The sequence below is a fragment of the Colias philodice genome, chromosome 3 (genome assembly GCF_061535455.1).
Source record: "Colias philodice isolate Cphi_HAF_F1 chromosome 3, ilColPhil1 Martin Lab GWU primary, whole genome shotgun sequence".
In the NCBI taxonomy this organism is placed as follows: Eukaryota; Metazoa; Arthropoda; class Insecta; order Lepidoptera; family Pieridae; genus Colias; species Colias philodice.
Genome location: NC_143088.1, coordinates 8,995,448 through 9,017,529, shown reverse-complemented (window position 1 = coordinate 9,017,529; position 22,082 = coordinate 8,995,448). Strand labels below are relative to the sequence as shown.

General features: G+C 34.9%; 2 protein-coding genes and 1 long non-coding RNA gene across 3 annotated transcripts; all 3 read right to left on the bottom strand.

Moving 5' to 3' along the window:
* Positions 1-4,657: 4,657 nt before the first annotated feature.
* Positions 4,658-7,025, bottom strand: LOC149489893 (uncharacterized). Its single transcript, XM_089714665.1, has 3 exons — positions 6,729-7,025; positions 5,139-6,424; positions 4,658-4,897 (listed from the first exon to the last, which is right to left on the bottom strand). The coding sequence occupies exons 1-3, from the start codon at positions 6,909-6,911 to the stop codon at positions 4,696-4,698; spliced, it is 1,671 nt and encodes a 556-aa protein (XP_089570791.1). The 5' UTR covers positions 6,912-7,025; the 3' UTR covers positions 4,658-4,695.
* A 2,919-nt stretch (positions 7,026-9,944) lies between these two features.
* LOC149489892 (uncharacterized) lies at positions 9,945-13,175 on the bottom strand. Its single transcript, XR_016318355.1, has 3 exons — positions 13,042-13,175; positions 11,325-11,502; positions 9,945-10,078 (listed from the first exon to the last, which is right to left on the bottom strand). It is a non-coding gene; the product is annotated as an uncharacterized LOC149489892 (long non-coding RNA).
* A 4,310-nt stretch (positions 13,176-17,485) lies between these two features.
* LOC149489891 (juvenile hormone esterase-like) lies at positions 17,486-20,685 on the bottom strand. The gene is made up of 3 exons (XM_089714666.1): positions 20,472-20,685; positions 18,079-19,355; positions 17,486-17,690 (listed from the first exon to the last, which is right to left on the bottom strand). The coding sequence occupies exons 1-3, from the start codon at positions 20,649-20,651 to the stop codon at positions 17,486-17,488; spliced, it is 1,662 nt and encodes a 553-aa protein (XP_089570792.1). The 5' UTR covers positions 20,652-20,685.
* Between the last annotated feature and the right edge of the window lie 1,397 nt (positions 20,686-22,082).

Sequence of the window (22,082 nt, the reverse complement as noted above, 5' to 3'; positions counted from 1 at the left end):
GGATCTTCCCATAGAAATGAGTTGATTGATCTTGGTAAAAAGTAGTCAATCTAAGTCCTATCCACCTCGTGAGATAAAATTCATACCATAGTATAGGTCGGGTCATGTAAAAAGAACGCTGACGGTTAAGCTGCGCATTGGCGATTTATTGGTCTATTTGGTATTATGAGGTGGTGAATAACAAATATGTAGTTGCGAAGCCACGACTCGAGAGCCTACTTCAACAATAAAATAAGCAGCAAATAACTTTCGTGCTAAACTCGATACATGCCAAAACACACCCCATCACTTTCATCCAGCGTTCTTTTTACATGATTCGCGTTATATACGTAGTATATTATTATTAGTCTGTGCCATAGAATCACTCCGTTGCGAAGTGAAAAAATATTGTTATGTTCAGGCTTATTTTTATGTGCGGCTTTTTTGCGGCGAGATGACTGCCGCGGCTATAATATGTAGGTATAGCCTTGTGGTTAACATAATATTATTATCTTATTTTTGCATTCGTATTATATAATCAATACATGTTTTTATTCTTTCTTCACCTAAGTTAGATATGTTATCCCAAATAGAAGTGAGTTTATTGATAACAATTAACCTAAGCAATTAACAGAGCATTAAATATTACAAGAATGAAATAAATATTCCTAGGCAATTACTAAAAAATCTCTACAATGTTAACACGTAAATGGACATAAAAAGTATCTAATCTGTGATAAAAGTGCGATCCATTTATGACACACTGAAAAAAGCGAGAACTCGTAAAATCGATGAACATGACCAATTTCCACTCGCTAGTTTGCCAAAAGTAATCCCATTTATACAAGTTTTAAATACGGTAAATAGATCAAGTTTTATAGCTAGCGAAGTACTAAATACGGTTGCCAAAACAAGGATTCAGCTGTTCCCAGTCCAAATATAAAGGCATAAATTTGCTTACGTGATATTCATATTCATGCATCAGAGTACCAACTACCGGCATGTGCCAAGTGTTGTAACTAAGTGTCTATGCTGCAGTTTTTAACGCGAAATTCAAATTTATAGCGTGAAATGGCATGGAAAACTCCCGGTAAAGCACTCTCCATGACACTCACGGTGCAGGAAATTTGCAATAGATTTAAAATGGCGGTGGAGTTTTACAAAAATATTCTGGCTATGAAACTTTCAGCAGACATAGGTACTTGCTAACGTTAGATAGTCATTAAAATTTAAAACTACATATTTTCTTTACATCATCGTCTAGTAGATACATAAATAATAACAGGTAATTATGTAGTCACTGAGTTTTTGTACACCGAACATTTAAATATACCTGTTTGTAAAAATATAATTTAATTTTATATCTAACTACATTGAGCCATAATCATATGAAACCAAATAAATTACTTCATTCGTCTTTATATTTAGACTGATAGGTATATACATAATTATTGGTTATCATAATCCATCTTTGCATAACAAACAGCGTGACATAGCAATCTCAGCAAAAACAACATTTTATCGACAATCACTTTAATATCACGTTATAAAATAAAAAAGATAAGTCTCGTGGAAGCGGCTTAGCCTTTTCATCCAAGTCTCAATATCTCTGCAATATAAAGCTTAGAGATAATTCCGTATAGGTCGCTACAGAGTTAGGGCAAAACAATATTATTGTACGGGATTGAGTTGCCTATCCGCTACTATGGACCTTACGATTTGTCCATTTTATATGTAAAGAATAATGATGTTCTTCGATATTTATTTGTATTTTATTGTGATATAATGCCTGTTTAAATGTGCCAATAATAATAATGTATTAAACAGCTTAAAGCTTTTAAACGATAACTCTGCCAAGTTCGATAGAAGAACGATAAATCTACGAATGCATTCTTATATGTATTTTGTCGTCGCACTTTGATATCGTGAAGAGAGCAATAATAATTTACGATAACTTTATATTTTAACAGTTTTCAATTTAGAACCAACTATTCTTTGTTAATCCTTTGTTATAGATAAAAGCTTTTGATCGAAGCCAATGTTTCCTTAAAACTAGAAACTTCCTAGATCCATTTCCGCGAATAACAATAGTACGGGCTTTGTTTCAAAATAAGTAAGACAAATTCGTTCAACTGCGATGTAAACCTATTTGAACAAACTTAGCGTTCTCAGAGAGCGCTGGGATTACGCGAACTGGCAAACTTTGATCAGATCCGAACGCTTGGATGGACCGGCACAATAAGTGCGTAAAATGTTGACTGAGCCAACAAATTTTACGAAAACAAATATCTGTTTATATTGTAGCGTAATTGATTTTTATGTAGCGGCTGTATAAGTATTATCCCTCACTCCACTGCTTTTCTCTTTTGTTGATTCTTCGATGTAGATTCATAATTTCCTTTAGATAATAATTAAGATACCTATGTAATATTTACTCTAAAGTCTAAATTAAAAAGGAGAGTATTAATAAAATTAACTCATTATAACAGAAACGGACTCTATTGTTTATTTTTGTGTATCAAATTATAAAGTTTAAGAGCGATCGCGTTTTATCTAAAAATATCATAAAAAATTATACTATTTACCTCACTCTGCATAGTTACATACCTACACTTCATCTTACAAGAATGAAAAAGGAATTTAACTTGTAAGTACATAAATGTTGCCATGTTCATACAAAAGTAAAATTGCCATTTAATTCTCTCACATTTGTAACATAAGGGTCGATCAACTTTTAATGGTCCGACGGTATACGCATCATGTCCCTGAACGATAATTAATAAACATGAAATCATAAAGAGTTAAATTGGTTTTAATTATATTCTTTTTAATATTTTCTAACATTATTGTAAACAATATTTTACTTGTTTTATTAATTTGTGCGTAGTTTCATGGTTGTCCAGAGACTAAATGCAATTTTCCAGTACTATCACATTTGTCCCCAAGCTACAATGCATTAAAAAACTTCGCATCACGAACACATACTATCACGACCATAAATACCAAATACACTTCTTGTTTCAGTTAATGATTATTGACATAAAAACATACAAATAATTTTTTTTTATTGGATATAATACGATTTTCAGGCATTTTACTTATGTCCCCATAAATCATCTACATGGCACAGGTCTCACAGACAACCGTAATTTAGTTATGGAAACAAAACACAGAGTGCGCGGTAGATTCCTAAACAACAAGCTAAACACAATAATTAACTGTCGGGCTCAAACGCCATTTTGATTTGTATAAAATCACGGCAACAGTCGTCCGAGCAACGTTGGTGAGTGTGGGGTGGCTTTATTGTCAGTCCGTCAGACAACTGTGATTAAAACATAAGTACTTGATGCATTGTTATCAATTATACTACACGAGATGCGCTTTCGTCTATAATTTAGTGTGAGCTGAGATTAATATATAAAATAACAATAGTATTTGCTTGGCGGGTCAAAATTTTAAAAATGTCCCGCGGACAACCAGTCACTTGGCCAACAAAAGTGGTTGTACCATGGACAATTTGGTTGTCCCTAGGACAATAATTATATAAAACTTATACTTTAACAGTTAAATAGTTCATGTTTTGTTTATTACTCGGCTGTTTCGGGAACACATTTTTATTACGCGACTTTATGTCTAGTTTAATTGTAATTTTAACATTTCAAAAATCAAGACGACTAAGATGTCCCCATATGAAAATCACATTATACTTGATTCATTCAGTTATATCGAGAATCAGTTCATTTTAATTAAGTAAAATCAATAATACGATACGTAACAACCTCGCCTTAATAGTTTTTTTGTAAAAAATATCACTATTTCCGCTTTACTGAAACTTTTTTATATATGAAACATTGTTTGGTTGTTCAAAAGACATCATTCGTTTCAATTTTAATAAAAATATTTCGTATTTTGGGTGTAAATAGAACAAATATCAAAATATTATTTATTATTTAATATTAGAAGAATTTATTTTAATTCTGAAGGGAATTTAACATTTAAAAAAGTACTATTGTGTAAGTTGTCCAAAGGACATTATTTCCCGTGAATAGATCGGTTCGTGAAGTTAAATCCACAAATGTATTTAATCAACATCACTGCTGCCTATATAATCTTAATCTACGAGGAATTATCTTCTAAATGAAATAGTAAAATGCTGAAAATTAAGTTAAAAAAAAAATACGAGAAAATTATGATCGGGACCTTTAAAAATTGATTGACCCACAAGTAGGTTATAGAAGAGCTGCTCTAGTGTCCACCAAGTGTGAATTCACGACACATACCAAGTGAGTCGTATTGGCTCACCGATGCGTTTATAGGACACTAGACGTGAATAAACAAGTAATACCCTTTCAGTTAATATTGTGTATGAAATATTATATTTCTTTCTCATACGGCTTCAGGGTCGGCGTACTTTACTTGATTTTACTGTTTAGTTGTAACTCTATCCTTTAAAAAACAATTTTTCTGTAATTTGTTGCTGAAAATTAGCATAATGTATGATTTTGTACCTTGATTTCTTTCCACAAGTTTGAAATGCAGATTTAGATGGATTTTGGTAAACTACATGGTTTCGTTCTAAAATTGTTTACCTCAAGGATGGTGATTAGGTACTAACACGTAATTTGACAAGGTAATGTTTATTTTTGTTAGTATTTGAAATAAAAATTAAGCGTTCAAGTATGATTTATATTTCTACTTAATATAATACACTTGAGTTTAAAGTTCTGTATGTTCTACAGGTGGTGAAGGCGGGGAAGCGTAACGATAGTACTTGCTGTAAATCTCTTCCCATAATTGAGTGCGCTCTTTGTGTAAAGGCCCTTTTAGTTCTAAGGGCAAATTGAGCACCATGTGTGGAGACCCTTCCTTGTCTACTGAAGGCCAGGCTGGTAATTCCGATCCTTTGGGCACTGGTTCGCTGTAAAAAGAAACATTAATTATTTATGCCGTAGACTTCTTCTAGAAGAACTTTTGAATCGCCTTAACCCTCGTCATGTTACCACCGGTTCGGAAAGCAGAGAAGAGATTTTGATTGATTACAAAGATTTGTCTATTCAGATATCTGGCCGAAAATACTTTAGTAAATAGGTTATCGATTGTTGTTTCCGTAATACACAAAATTAATCTTTAAAAAAAAATAACGTACATATCTAACTTACCCTGTAGTTATGAAATTTGTCCAAATCTCTCGCATTATTTTTTTCATATCCTTAAAATCTTTAGATATAGACAGTTCCGAATGGTGCGTTATGTTCAGACCATCCATGACGGCATTTGTTTGAGCACAATGATCTGCGCCGCGAATGTTAGCATGAGGGATAATAGGATCGTTGTCGTGAACAAAGGAATATTCATACAGATATATACTCCTGTGACCAGCTTCATAGTACAGTTTTATAGCCCTCATAGTTGGATACGCAAAGATCACGTCGGTAAAGTAATTAATATAATTAATTATTTGATCGGCATCAATTGGCTTATTTCCAAAATAGAACTCTTTGATCTTATTCGCTATAGCCACTTTTTCCTCCATATTTTCAAATTGTAAATCTGCTGGTAAAAACTTTGCAAAGTCTTCGGACATTTCTTTACGCCATTGGTCAAATACAGCAACACGATAGAGACCCTCCATATTTGCAAATCCATATAGCATAGGTAGTTTTTTATAATTTCCACTTTTTATAAGATTAACTGGTTGCTCTGTTAGGAAAGGTTCTTCGCTAGTGTTGCGTTCGACACATGGAGACAAGAGTAATGCAAAATCGTATCCACTAAAAAAGTCGTTTCGACTAACTGAATTGAGCACATCATATGGAACTGTTTGGTAGAATTCCACTAAAGCGCCAAAATTATTCACATCTGTAAAATTTAAAAATCTCGCGTACTTTTTCGCATTCGCAATAGGGTCTATTTGAACGGCAAATATTGCTGTACTCGATCCACTTTCTGGTATGACTTTATGGAAAAGACCTTGAGCACTTTTGGAAACCATCAATAAGTCTACAGATGCAGAACCTGCGCTATAGCCAGCTATAGTAACATCGTCAGGATTGCCGCCGAATCTTACAATGTTTCTCTGGACCCACCTCAGAAGAGCTACTTGGTCTTTCATTCCAGCGTTTCCAGGTACGTCTTCAGTACCAAGGCATAAAAATCCATGAGCTCCAAGACGATAATTGAAAGTAACTGCGATTAATTTCTTACTGCGAATTAGGTTTTTATACGTGGCTAAGTTTCCATGGCCCATGACGAATGCGCCTCCATGGACGTAGACCACAACTGGTAAATTTATCTCGTCAGTGTCAGGTATGAAAACATTTGCAATCAGACAATTTTCTATTTGTTTTAATGAATCCGGGTATATTTCAAAATCTATCTGAGGACAAATTATTCCTTTGTCTGTAGCATCTAACGTTTCTAGCCATATTGGTGCTGGGAGAGGTGCCTATGGAAATAAAGTATAATCAAAATATTTGAGTACGCAATTGTTTTATTAAGAAGCATTTAAGAAGTATTTAAAATCTCATGCATATTAATTAATTATAACATAAAATTAAGGAAAGGAAAACGTTACAAAGATTGGACCAAAATACTCTTACTTACAAAATACACTTAATTCAACCTGACGTTGAGATGAATCGTAATATAGTACTATATCAAATTTAAATAAATAACAACATAAATGCATAATGATCTCATTCAAGCCTAACTCTGACCTTAGACCACAATCAAAGATTTAGAATACTCGCCTTGAATCTATTTCTTCCGGTAGGGGCCGTGGCGTACGGTATCCCGTGAAATGAATATAATCCCCCCTCGGGGTCCAAATATCCTCGTACTTTTCCTTGTTCCAGTTTAATTATTTTCGTGTCACTGTCCTCACCTATAACATAAGCACACAAACATATTACAAAAAACAATTTTGTCCACATTATATAACACGCACACAGTTCCGCTTATATTTTAGTTACGTATTGATTGTAATATTTAATTATATCTTTATTTTTAAAAAACGACAGATAAGAGGTTGATTTATCTGATAATTTTCATGCCAATGCAGTCATCTGCTGAAACCACGATAACCAAATCTTTTTATGAAATCATTATTTCAACAATTGAACATATAAAAACAAGCAGGATCAAATTATTATTTTAATTTTTCTTCGTATTCAAACTCTTTCATAATAATTGATTCTAATAAGATTGAAGTGTTATTTTTTATAGAGTAATTCATTTGTAATAAAATTTAAAATTATTTTATAATGCGAATCGAATAGCAACAATCTTATTTAGAACTAGCTTTCCGCCTGCGGCTTCGCCCGCGTTTTCAAAGAAAAACCCGCATAGTTCCCGTTCCCGTGGGATTTCCGGGATAAAACCTAGCCTATGTTACTCGTGGATAATGTAGCTTTCGAATGGTGAAAGAATTTTTAAAATCGGTCCAGTAGTTTATGAGCCTATTCATTACAATCAAACAAACAATCAAACAAACAAACAAAGTTTTCCTCTTTATAATATTAGTGTAGATAGGTTATAACTATTATTATAACTCTACTTAATTTTATCTGATGTAGGTAAGTACTTTTTAAATGACCTACTCATAAAATAGTTAACAAGGTATAAGGAGCACTTGAAATATTGATTAGATAGATAAAATAGAAAAACTCTATTACTGATGTTCGTAAACAATTGAACAATATTCATGTGTAATGTGGACAAATTATTGTAAACAACATCGTAAGAAGCAATGTACATTAATAATATACTAGCGGTCCGCCCCGGCTTCGCCCGTGGTACATATGAAAAATAGATGTTGGCCGATTCTCAGACTTACCCGATATGCACAGAAAATTTCATGAGAATCGGTCCACCCGTTTCGGAGGAGTATGCAGACTAACATTGTGACACGAGAATTTTATATATAAGAAGATTATTAAAAAATGGATCTACCAACCTACATTGGTTACCAACTACTAACAGACAATAAAGATTATTTCTCTCTATAGACTATTACTTAAACCTTCGTTATTTTAGATACACAATAATAGAACATGATATATTAATAGAAAAACAAAAAACCCAACTGCAAATTTTTCTATAAGATACTTTTTGGCGCCATTTTTTTCTGTCACAGACGGGTAAAAATAAAAGGACATTCATAATTTTGAAGGTTAGTAACATACAAGCATGTTATTTCAGCACTGTATTGCATTTATCATAATTGGCACTTAAAATATATGAATGTGAACTGTACAAATAAATATAATTTAGGTAAATATCTATTTGTTATACCTAAATGAAATATTTTCTTAAATGCATCATACTATGTACCTATATTGTATATCAGTTACACGCGAGACATACATACTTACCTGTATAAGATATTTTTAAATTAACTGCTTAATTATGAGCCTAGATTCTATATAATATGTATATAACATAGTATTATTAGCATAGTATTATATTTAGGTAATTATCTGTGCTAATTGCTAATTGATATATTTTAGCAACTAATTCAAACAGCTTCTTTCACAACATAAATCAAAACAATTTTAAAAGCAGAGAGAGTTGAGTTACTATTTCTATCTATAATGTAGGTAATTATTTATTCATTTAAATTCTTTATTTAACACACATACATAAGGGGAAAAAATGAATACACAAAGAAAAAAGAAAATCATAACATGTTAAATAGGCGGCATTATCGCTATAAGCGATCTCTGCCAGGCAACCTTTGGATAGGATTTGTCATACGAATTAAATACAGATTGAAAGGAACAATGGATTGGTGTTTGATTTAAAAGTAGAAAAAAAAATCACAATAATAAAAAAATATATATTATAAATAGATAGTTAACTACCTAATAATAAATAAATAGGTAAAAACAATATTAACATCGATATCAATACTATAAATACATGCTATAAGTACACATACATACATATATATTATACTTACTTACATACATACTTACATAATACATATATGTTATTGAGGATTTTCAAGAAAACCAATTTGTTTCTCTGTAAATTCAAAGTTTTTATTTTAGAAAGTTTTCACAAAAGTTAACATACGAGTTTGTTATTACAACTTTCCGATTCAATTTTATTTTTCTTGAACCAACACGATTCTTCTGGATGATATCTTATTCCTTTGTCTAAAGATTCACAGGTTTTACATGGCGTCTTCTCATTAATTTTATTTCTATGAAGAAGACAAAAGTAGCACTCCTTACCATAGGTGAGTTCTTCTTGTATATCATACCTTCATATTTTCTTATCTCGTTGAACAAATCAGTTATTGAGTTCATCCCTGTTTAATTTATTTAAGATAAACCCAGGTAAGCCGGTTGCAATAAGATCTATTATTGTTTTAGAGTCTACTGATTTGTTTATGTCTAGTATGAGTCGTTCTTTTTTTATTGCATAATCAATTAATAATCCTTCTTTATACTTGAATGAAAAAGCATAATATGTGACCATGTCCCATCCTTGGTTTTTAAATGTTTCCAAAAACTTGTTTTTCCATTCCTTCCATTCAGAAGTTACTGTTAGTTTGATGGCCATCGAGCTATACCAATCCAAACAAGATTTTTCTAAGAACAATATCAATATTTCAATTTTTGTTTCATCTTTTGTAATATTGAAGCGGTCACACTCTTTTTCAAAATTCTCTATCCATTGCAATGCATTACAATTCTTACTTGTGAATTTTTCAATAATAAATTTCTTTGAGACATGTTTTATGTTATGTTGATTTTCTTTCTTAGTGGTAGTTTCAATTAATTTTTCTAATATATTTTGTAAATTACTATCTTTATCTTTGTTTTTTGAATTAAATAAATTTTAATTATTGATAACAGTTCTCATAATTATGAGTGTATAATTATACACATGAATCTCAGCATGTATGAACGTATTGAAGTATTGAAGTTCCCTTTTTTTTAAACAAGAATTATTTCATATAGGTTTTCTATTCAAGAACTGCTCTTACCAATTCAAGATCCTTGGCATCTTGTGGATGTGGATAACCTGAGCATGATGGTTGATCAGTAGTATTTGATATGTCAATTAAAGCAAATTGAGATGGATGGTCTGCCTGAAAGAGATAAAAATGTTACATTAGATATGGTCCCAAGTAATAATAAATAGATTGCTACAGAAACATGAATGTTTGATAAATTGTAAAACTTTTAGTATTTTTTTTTTATTAAAATAATTTATTGAACAAACATTGTGTATTATATACCTACTTATGGAAAGTGTAGCTTTCCAACAACGAAAGAATTAAAAAAATTGGACCAGTAGTTTTGAGGTGTTTTTGTGCATACACAATCAAATTTTTCCTTTTTACAATATTAAGTATAGAAAAAGTTTGAGACGATGTAATAAAAGTTTCACTTTAAAAGATTTTAATAATCCATACTAATATTATAAATGCGAAAGTAACTCTGTCTGTCTGTCTGTTACTCAATCACGCCTGAACTACTGAACCAATTTGCATGAAATTTGGTATAGAGATATTTTGATACCCGAGAAAGGACATAGGATAGGTTTTGTCCCGAAAATCCTACGTGACCGGGTTTTTCTCTGAAAACGCGGGCTAAGCCGCGGGCGGAAAGCTAGTAAATAATAAATAAATAAATAAATATTATAGGACATTATTACACAAATCAACCTAGTCCCACAGTAAGCTCAATTAAGGCTTGTGTTGTGGTTACTAGGCGACGATAAATATAATATTTAATAAATACATATATAGATAATAACACCCAGACCCAAGAACAAATAATTGAGTTCATCACACAAATATTTGCCCTGACCGGGGATCGAACCCGGGACCGTCGGCTCAGTAGGCAGTTACTTTACCACTGCGCCAACCGCGTCGTCATGTAGGTAATATCTTAAAAACTTAAAAATAACTCAGTAGGTTTTAAGTACCAGTCATCACACCACTTGTCTCATGACACTCTAGGTCTCTAGAGCATATAAGTCAAAAAAGATATAGTGAAGCATATAGCAATTAGATTAATCGGTCAACAGTAAGGGGGTACAATTTCAATTACTACCTTGTACCTAAAAAAAACAAACAGGATGAGCTAAATAAAATCTATACTATAATATTATAAAGCTGAAGAATTTGTTTGTTTGTTTGAACGCGCTAGTCTAGGGAACTACTGGTCCGATTTGAAAAATTCTTTCGGTGTTAGATAGCTCATTCATCGAGGAAGGCTATAGGGTATATAATATATATCACCACGCTTCAACCTACAGTATTGGAGCCACGGGGGTGAAACCGCGCGGAGCAGCTAGTTGTTTAATAAAAAGATTGATGAATTATTTACCTTTGCAAATACTGTTGGAATAGCATCATCTCTCAATCAAACAATGTTTAAAGTCTTATTAAATGCGCTCTCTTCAAAGTGCAATGAGCACACATTAATGTTTTTAGTTCCTGGCCGGATATTTCCTATGCCAATCTTTTCCATCCATGCCTTTCGCCGGGATTCGTTACTTGGTAAACTAAAACGAGAAAATAGGTATTTCTTTAGAAATTTGCGGCACGAATTAAGGGGGGGGAGGGGAGGGAAAGGGTGGGGGGAGGTAAGGGGAGACCCCCTATAAAGTGGGGGGGTGAGGAAACCCCCCCTTCTATATTTTTTTAATTTTTTTTGAGATTATATTTATACTAGCTTACCGCCCGCGGCTTCGCCCGCTTTGACTTAAACCTAATAAATTATATACTAAAACCTTCCTCTTGAATCACTCTATCTATTAAAAAAAACCGCATCAAAATCCGTTGCGTAGTTTGAAAGATTTAAGCATACAAAGGGACATAGGGATAGAGAAAGTGACTTTGTTTTATACTATGTAGTGATGTAGTTAGAAATATAACGAAGATTATGGGCTTTCTTGACTGCTCCGGCGCTGCAGAACGTGGCGCTTGCCCCCGTGTACCTCGTTGCAGGCAGGAGTCTTCACTCGCCTTCGTAGCTTCAGCTTTTTGGTCGCCTTTGGCGACCAGCCTCAGCCACTACGGCTCGCTTGACTCTGCCTGCTCCTCAGCACACGCGGGCGCCACGCTCCTCCGCGCCTCCGACTTTTTTAATACACTCTAGTGTATGACAGACAAGTACCACGTGGAATCGGGGTGGACAGATTCGTTTCTGTGATTAACGATTTGTGTGCACTATACATACAATAAAAAGTAAAAACATTTTTTTTTAAATAGTTATTTATTCAAATCTTGTATACATGTTTGATACAATTTACAATGGCAATGAATCCATTTTATTTTTTCCACCCATCGTCTCCACATACTCTAGGTATATTATTATCACCGAAGTTTGCTGGGTGGTTATAGTTATCTTTTTTAAAAAATCTTTTTACATGCCACTGGGACTCAAATGGGTCAGAGGCAACAAATGGGTTGTCTGGGTCTGAGTGATTAACTTTTTTATGAACATACCCATATTGCCCCAAACAATCATATGCTCGCCAATAATCCGTATGAATTGTTGTCCCCTCAGCAACATGCTTTTGAATGAACTATGGTTTTTAATATGTACATTAAGACATTTGTTATCCCTTTCAAACACAATTCTTGTAGTTTTGTCAATGTAACTCAAACAATTTTGAACATAATCTCAAAAATTAAAAAAAAAGATTTCTCTGTAATTACACGTTTCCGCACGAAAAGCCGCTAATGTATGTTTCGGGGCATCATTATCGATCGATAAAAATTAAAATCGCGCCGAAATTCGTGCCGCACGTTTCTAAAGTCAACCCAGAAAATATACAACAATATATAACTTCGCACGTAATTAATAAACAAATTAATAATTTATCGATAAGGTGTTTATGCGATGATGTTCGACACTAGCACTCATGTTTATGTTTTCGATGCAAATGAAATAAGGAGAATAAGTATTGCGTTTGCGGGTTTCTACAGCTCATAATAACTAAGATGATTAAATGTAAAATGATTAAAAGATTTCTATACACTTGATAATAAATACACTTTAATATAAGCAACAATTTAACAAAATGTTAGCCACTTACCGTTGAAAGGTTAGATTCGGCCTGTTTTTGCTTTGGCATAGGCCACAACCTACTATAGAACACTTCATGGTACCTATTATTATTTTCAATTATACTTATTACACTCGATTATGGTCGAAAAACACTGGAAAATCGAAAAACAATGATATCTTCTCACATGTAAACAAAACCGTATAATAATGCTAGGCGTCCATTAGAGGCGGATCGGGCCGGGCCGCATCGCAACGGGCCGTCTCTAATGGACGCGCTGTTTGCTCCTGCGTCCACCTGTACGGGGCGCGGCGGACCGCCTAGGCGGATTTTATCTAACAGACGCTCGCCGCTCACATCCGCCTGCCTGCGTCCACTAGACGGGTCGGGGCGGGCCGGGCCGCAGCGCACCGCCGCGCCGGCAGAAATCCGCCTGCGAAGCGATATCCGCCAATACGTTTTGTTTCATACAAAACATAGGCCGGCGTATTTTTGCTTTGCGATGCGGCCCGGCCCGATCCGCCTAGTGGACGCCAGCCATAAGATGGCGTCCGTGGCAGCAAAGGTACATCGATGCCAATGAAGAGGGCGCTAATAAAAAGAGTGTAGATGCTTTTTCTAAGGTAAAACCACTGCTGTGAGAAAGAGATGGGAATATCATTATTATTTCCGCGTCAAATTGAACAATTACGGCAGTTCCATAGGATTCTTTGTTCTGAGTGTGGAGCTTTCTGCGACACGCATTGCCGGTGTCTATTGGATTCTCTGTCTACACTCTACGCCACGATAGCAATTGCGCGCGACGTTGCCACTCTTATATAAACAAACACTGTACTAGATCTGTCATCTGTCATCTGTGCATTGTGCAAAGTGCAAACACTCAAGTCAACTTGAGTCTTGAATGCATGCGCGCGCCGTGCGAATCCAAATTCGGGAATTTTCTATTTAATTCATAAGATACGTGTTGAAATAGCCTGTAGTTATCAGTGTTACTTGTGAGTGTTAAAATGGACAATTATAATGTGGCGTACATTAAAAAGTGTGTTAAAACGTTTCAAATTCGGCTTGAATTGAAAGCTAAGGGACCACCACGGCCTGAACTTGACCTTACGCAAAAATGTACGACAAAAACGAAAACATATACGCGTGTGTTTAAATCCGAACAATATGTGAAAACACCGTGGTTGTGTGGTTGTGATGAAAGCAACAAACTATTCTGTTTTCCGTGTCTTTTATTTGAAGCGGGCGCGGGCGGCGGAGGTGAGAGTGCTTGGACTGAAACGGGCGTTGACAACCTAGCTCATCTTTCAATCAAGATAAAAAGACATTCAGAATCTCGGTACCATTTGTTGAATGAACTGCAGTTGGCGTCTATCGGACGACAAGACATTCGTAAAACACTAGATTCCGCGTACCGACAGACAATACGCGAGTTCAATGACCGTGTCGATGAAAACAGACATATTTTACGAAGGTTAATAGATTGTGTCGTATTTTGTGGTGCATTTCAATTTGCTTTAAGGGGGCATGATGAGTCTGCGGAATCCCTGAATCCCGGAATCTATAGAGGGTTGGTAGATTTTGTAACCGATATTGATTTAGCCATGAAGCAACATTTAACCAACAAATCCGTCTTTAAAGGTACGTCAAAATCAATTCAAAACGATATTTTAGACGCGATTTACGAGGTTTGCATATGTGAAATACAACAACAAATTAAAGAATCCAACTTTGTTGCCATTCAGGTAGATGAGACTACCGATTGTTCTACAATTCAACAGTTAGTGTTCATTGTGAGATATGTACATGATGGTAAAATATATGAGAGGTTTATAAAATATTTGCAACCTAAAGGGCACACGGCAGACATATTAGCGGCAGAGATACTGAATGAGCTGGATTTGTTAAATATCGATAAAAATAAATTAGTTGGTCAATGTTACGACGGAGCTTCAGTTATGAGTGGAAGTTCAAATGGTGTGCAGAAAATCGTAAGAGATATGTACCCATATGCATATTATGTGCACTGTTATGCACACCAACTCAATCTGATATTAGAAAGGGGGGCATCGATTAATAATACGATAAGAAGTTTTTTTTGCAACCTGCACGCGTTTCCGTCGTTTTTTACGCGTTCGCCGAAACGATCGGAATTTCTAAAAGCAATCATGACCCGCAGGAGACCAGCCGCCCCACAGATTAGATGGAATAATTATAATACACGAACAGTGAAAGTTATAAATGACAACGTAGAGCCCCTGAAAGAGTGCATGGAAGCCATCATGGATTCGCCAAACAGTGATTCACATACATTCAACCAAGCTCAATCGCTCCTATCATACTTAAATAATGACGACTTCCTGTATTGGCTTGATTTCTTCGCAACACTGATGCCTCATTGTGAAATTCTGTTTAAATTTTTACAGACCCGATATATTGACTCAACAAAAATTAGTAACGAAGTCAGTCGATTTGAAAAAAAAGTAAGCGAGTTACGTAACGCAGCATCGCCTCCTCCGTCGCCGCCTCCTCCGTCGCCGCCTCCTCCGTCGCCGCCACCGCCGTCGCCTCCGCCGACGAAAAAACGCCGACCGAATAATGTCAGTCATTCGGCAATGCGTAAAGAAATATGTGACGTAGTTAGGATGCAAATAAAAGACAGATTTATGTACACTGATCATCTTTTGGCGTCAAAACTTTTTTTTACGGACAATTTCGAGAACTACAACCAAAAGTTTCCGGAAGAAGATTTTAAAAAAGTGGTTAAGACATATGATTTTTTAGAAAACTCAAAACTTAAAAACGAGCTAGTGGTTATTTACAGCAGGGAAGATTTCCATAACGCTGATGGTGCGATAGCTTTACTGCAACACTTCATAGAGTTAAACCTGGAGTCAGTTTTTGTCGAAAGTATTAAATTATTAAAATTAATTTGTACAATACCGATGAACTCGGTCGAAAGTGAGCGCTGCTTTTCCACCTTAAATAAAGTGAAAACTTTTACGCGTAATAGCATGACACAGGACCGTTTAAATGCATTGTGCATGATATCAATAGAAAAACGACTGATTAATGAGATACCTGATTTTCACAAAAAAGTTACAGATATTTTTGCACAGCAAAAAAAAAGACGTATGCATTTCCTTTATAAGTAATTTTTTTAATAAATTGTACTGCTTTACACTATGTATTTTCACTTTTCAGTGTTTTATTTCAAGTGAACACCCATGAAATTTTGTCACGAGCAGCCGCTGATTAGTAGACCGTACATATTATAAGATGAATAATTCTCCATAATATGAAATGCGCTAAGCGAAGTGTGTTCATACCTTCCCTAATTAGATAATAATACCGAATAAATAACCTGTTCTTGGCTCCAAGGTCAAGACTACATGCATATCTATACTTCTATAGGTACTAATATTATAAAGAGGAAAGGTTTATATGTATGTATGTATGTATGGTTTTCACGCATAAACTACTGGACCGTTTTTGATGAAATTTGGCACAGACAATCTTTAGACCCTGAGAAAGAATATAGGCTACCTTTTATTGCGAAATATGTACCACGGGCGAAGCCGGGGCGGACCGCTAGTATATAATATTATATACTAGCGACCCGCCCCGGCTTCGCACGGGTGCAATGCTGATACTAAATACACTACAAAAAAACTGTGAACGTTGTATATAAAAACAGCGACCCGCTCCGGCTTCGCACGGGTATAAAATATATAGCCGGGCAGCCGGCCGGTACATACGTAGTATATTATTATTAGTCTGTGCCGGTACCGCCGCAAACGCTACGTCCCGCAATTTTTAAATCTGTAATATCTTCGAATAACTATATTCACTTAAATCATTCGGTGTAAAGGGCCATATAGATCTATATTAAATGAACAATGTATTCAAGGTATTTAATTGGTTAAGGATTAATGCTGTACTATTGGTTAAAATCGCTTCGAAAATTAGCCATTATTTGTCGTAAAAAGTAAATGACAAAAAAAAGTTATTGTGGGTTATCCATAAGAGATAGACATAATATACCATCACGGACTTTTCTGTTGACCTTTTCAATGTGTACAATACTTACTTAGTACATTATTTTGATAAAACTCGTAGGGTTCAGCCTGCTCAAAAATAACAGTACTTCTCCACTATTTAATGGATGTTATTATACATATAAACCTTCCTCGAATTGAATCACTCTATCTATTAAAAAAAACGCATCAAAATCCGTTGCGTAGTTTCAAAGATTTAAGCATACAAAGGGACAGAGAAAGCGACTTTGTTTTATAGTTTTTTTAATAGATAAAGTGGTTCTTGATCTTGAGGCAGGTTATAGTATGTAATTTGTTAAGTTTTCTACAAAGCGAGTGAAGCCGCGGACGGGAAGCTACTATCTACATATAAAAAAAGCATATTGCATAGGGTTAAATATAATGGTTAACCATACACCCGTTTTATTTAAATATTATTATAGTTCTATACGCTTTAGAGGTGGGTTCGGCGGTGGTGACGGATGACGGGAGTGTTTGTCGTAGATCTCGTCCAAAAATGCAGTTCGTTCCTTTAACAAGGACCCTCCGAGCTTCAGAGGTTTATTAATGATCATGTGTGGAGAACAGCCCTCGCCCACTGGCGGCCAGGCTGGGTAATCTGATCCTTCGGGTACAGGCCTCCTGTAACATTGGTTATAAAATATATAAACAAAAACAATATTGGAGGTACCTATAATGAGATGAAAAGATGTCGTAAAGTTAGATAGAAACTTCAAGAAGTAATTTATCTAAAGTATTTTCTGATTAAATCACAATAAATTTTATTGTCCAATATTTTATTCTACACTAGCGGTCCGCCCCGGCTTCGCCCGTGGTACATATTTACGTTTTCTCTACATAAAAACCATCCTCGTACTTCAAGGAATATAATAAAAAAAGAATTATCGAAATCGGTTCAGCCGTTCTCGAGTTATGCGCTTACCAACACATTTTGCGATTCATTTTTATATTATAAAAGATAAAAGACAGTTTTTGTGATAAATAACTATAAGGATAATATAATACGCACCCAGTTTTGACAAAATTGAACCAAAGGTCTCTAAGTAATTTCTTCATTTCCTTCAGTTCGTTATTTGCGAGACTCTCATCACTATGTGTGAAATTTCCATCAGCTATAGCGGCAGATTGCATGCAATGTGCGGCTCCGCGAACATTCGTATGCGAAACCGGTGGCGTCTCGTCGTGTACGAACGAATATTCATACAGGTAAATTTGATTATTACCCGCTTCCACGTGAAGTTTCACAGACCTCAGAGTGGCGTACGCAAAAAATATATCGGAGAAATAATCAATATAATTCAGGATTTTTTCGTCATTAATAGGACCATCACCAAAGTAGAATTTTCTAATTTTATTAGCTACTTCCTCTTTTTCTGCTTCGTCAGCAAATTGCAGATCAGGTGGTAAGAAATCGGAAAACTTGTTGGACATTTTATCTTTCCATTCTTCAAATAGAGGTTCACGTATTAAACCTTCCATGTTTGCAAATCCATAGAGCATGGGTAATTTCACATAGTCTCCATTTTGCAGTATGTTTACTGGAGAATCAGTAAGAAACTCGTCTCCCTCTGTGTCTCGTTCAACGCACGGACTGAATAGAAACGTCGCATCAGTTCTATTTATAGGTAATACAGAATACAATATTTCATGTGAAATAGTTTTATAAAACTCTTCGAGAGCATAAAAATCGTCAACATTTGTAAAGTTAAGACTCCTAGCGTATTCTTTAGCTACCGCAATGGGATCTGTTTGAACACTCCAAGCGGCCGTATTAGCTCCACTTTCCGGAATGACTTTCGTAAATAATCCTTTAGTCATTTTAGATAGCATAAGTAAGTCAACTGACGAGGAACCAGCGCTGTAGCCGGCGATCGTTACATCTTCGGGATTGCCTCCAAAATTCTTTATATTTTTCTGGACCCAGCGCAACAAAGCAACTTGGTCTTTCATACCGGCATTGCCAGGGATATCCTCTGTACCCAAGCATAGGAAGCCATGAGCTCCAATGCGATAGTTAAACGTAACAACGATTACTTCTTTTGTTTTGACTAAATTATTATAGGTAACTAAATTACCGAAGCCGACAACATAACCTCCGCCATGAACGTATACAACAACTGGAAGATTCTTTGTAGTGGTATCTGGTACGTATATATTAGCAATCAGACAATTTTCAGTTATCAGGAGAGAGCGCTTGTAAAACGCAACTAAATCCAGTTGTGGACAAGCTATATCTTTAGTCGCAGCATCAAAAATACCAGTCCGCTTTATTGCTGGTAATGGAGCCTAAAAAAATATTAAATACATCAGACGACGATTACATTTCGTTCAAACGATATTTTTATAACCAAGTTTTCGTGATCGATTGAAAAAATAATTTATGAAATTGATTGAATGAGTTTTGATTTATTTAATTACTAGAGGTCCGCCCCGGCTTCGCCCGTTGTACTTATATGTTTACGTTTTCACTATCACTATCACTACATAGTATAAAACAAAGTCGCTTTCCCTGTCCCTATGTCCCTATGTCCCTTTGTACGCTTAAATCTTTGAAACTACGCAACGGATTTTGATGCGTTTTTTTTTAATAGATAGAGTGATTCAAGAGGATGGTTTATATGTATAATAAGATCCATTAAGTTGTGGAGAAGTACTGTTATTTTTGAGGTTTCTAATGTGATGTCGTAAAAAATTACATTTATTCCGCTTACATTGCAAACGCAGGCTGAACCCTACGAGTTTTATCAAAATAATGTACTAAGTATTATACACATTGAAAAGGTCTACAGAAAAGTCCGCGATGGTATATGTCTATCTTTTATGGATAACCCACAATAACTTTTTTTGTCATTTACTTTTTACGACAAATAATGGCTAATTTTCGAAGCGATTTTAACCAATACAGCATTAATCCTTAACCAATTAAATACCTTAAATACATTGTGCATTTAATATAGATCTATATGGCCCTTTACACCGTATGATTTAAGTGAATATTTTCGAAGATATTACAGATTTAAAAATTGCGGGACGTAGCGTTTGCGGCCGCCCGGCTATGTATTTTATACCCATTACCCGTGCGATGCCGGAGCGGGCCGCTATATTTTTATACCTATACAACGTTCACAATTTTTCTGTAGTGTATTTAGTATCAGCATTGCACCCGTGCGAAGCCGGGGCGGGTCGCTAGTCTCTCTATAAGAACCATCCTCGTACTTCAAGGAATATATTATAAGAATTAACGAAATCGGTTCAGCCGTTGTCGAGTTTTGCGCTTACCAACACATTTAGCGATTCATTTTTATTAAGATTTAAAATTCAAAACAATAGACACAACGTGACAATAAAAACGTATGTCTCTTTCAAATTAAAACAATAAGTGCATGAAGATTTATTTCTTACCTTGAACCTCTGCCGGCCAGTTGGAGCTTTTGCGTAAGGTACACCATAAAAAGCAAAAATCCCCACATCAGAATCTTTGTATCCCCTCACAGGACCCTGCTCAGTATCCACAACACGCGACTCGAGGCCATGGCTTATTGAAACAGCCGCAAAAAATAAAGTAATCAAATATCTCCACATTACAACGGTCAACGCCACACGCTCCGAGCTCTGATGTAATACTGACAATATTAATACAAACTACATGATAATAAAAAGTAAAGAATACCCAATAGCGCAGTCTCTCAGTCTAGTCGTTATCAAATTGAAGAGTTCATGGTATGGTCATTATATAAAAAATAAATTTTCTGTTTTTTTTTTTTCATGTAGGCTTAATATAAGTTTTGAATTATTTGTCATAAATGGTAGGAAATTATTTTCACAAGGTCGTGTTTCGTATATCAGGCAATCAGAATAATCATAATCGTAGATAAAATTGGCTTACCAAGGAATCGGAAATTAAATCATTATAATATCTGATAATTAATTAGAAGTAATCTTATTTAGATAATTATTGTTTATTAACCCGCCATTGGTGACGTGAATTTGACTTACAGCGTTGGTGACCCCGGTCTCACGCACCGGGGTTTTTGACTACGAGTTTATCTGTAATTTACGGTTCATGCTACTTTTCATTGGGATAGATATAAAATTTGATCTTTTATTGTCAATAAAACATAGGTATTTAATAAATCAAATCTCTTTTATTAGCATAAGACAACATCTTTGAAATAACTAAAATTGTCAAGTATTTTAACAAAGTTTTTTTAAAACTCAAAAATAAAGCATCAATATTAATTATTTAACAGTAAAATTAGGCTTAGTCAGTCTTATGACACTGAAAACATAAAATGAAGTAACATAAATGGTAATACTTCGACCAAAAAAAAAATATACAATACTAAAATCACTCATCTTCAACAGCCAAACAACTAGAGCAAGTTATTGGTACTACGTTCGATCTGGTTCGAAATTATCTGGTTCGAAGTCACTTCCAGATTCACTTTCCAATGACGTTTGTAATCTGTCCTCATCAGATACTGCTTCTTGCAAAAGAGCCTCGAGACGACACTGATTACTTTCGTAAGACATGCTGAAACAGTGTTCACAATTTGAACAAAAAACACGGAATTTCTTGTAAAATATCGATCAAATCTAGCAAAACGCTTACTAATAATAGAATTATATGATTAAACTATAAATTACAACAATAGCTTTATCAAAATAAGTAAAATAAAAAAAATACACAATAACCATTTTACTTACTTAGTTGGTGACGCCGGTCTCACGCACCGGGTTGGGGCCAAAACTCAGTAACGTGCGCCCGCGTCGCTGTCATGGGGTAGGGGTAGGGTAGGGGGCGCGAAATTAGGCAGCTACTCGAAACCACAGTGCAATTCGATAAACGGTGACAAAAATATTTGGGTTTCTTTAACTGCCCGGTCTCACAGACATAATATGAGGTCACCAATGGCGGGTTAATAAGTTTTTGATTAAAATCAAAATAATTTTATAACCCGTTATGATACTGTAAGAGCCAAAAAGAAATAGTTTTATACGGTTATTTATTTG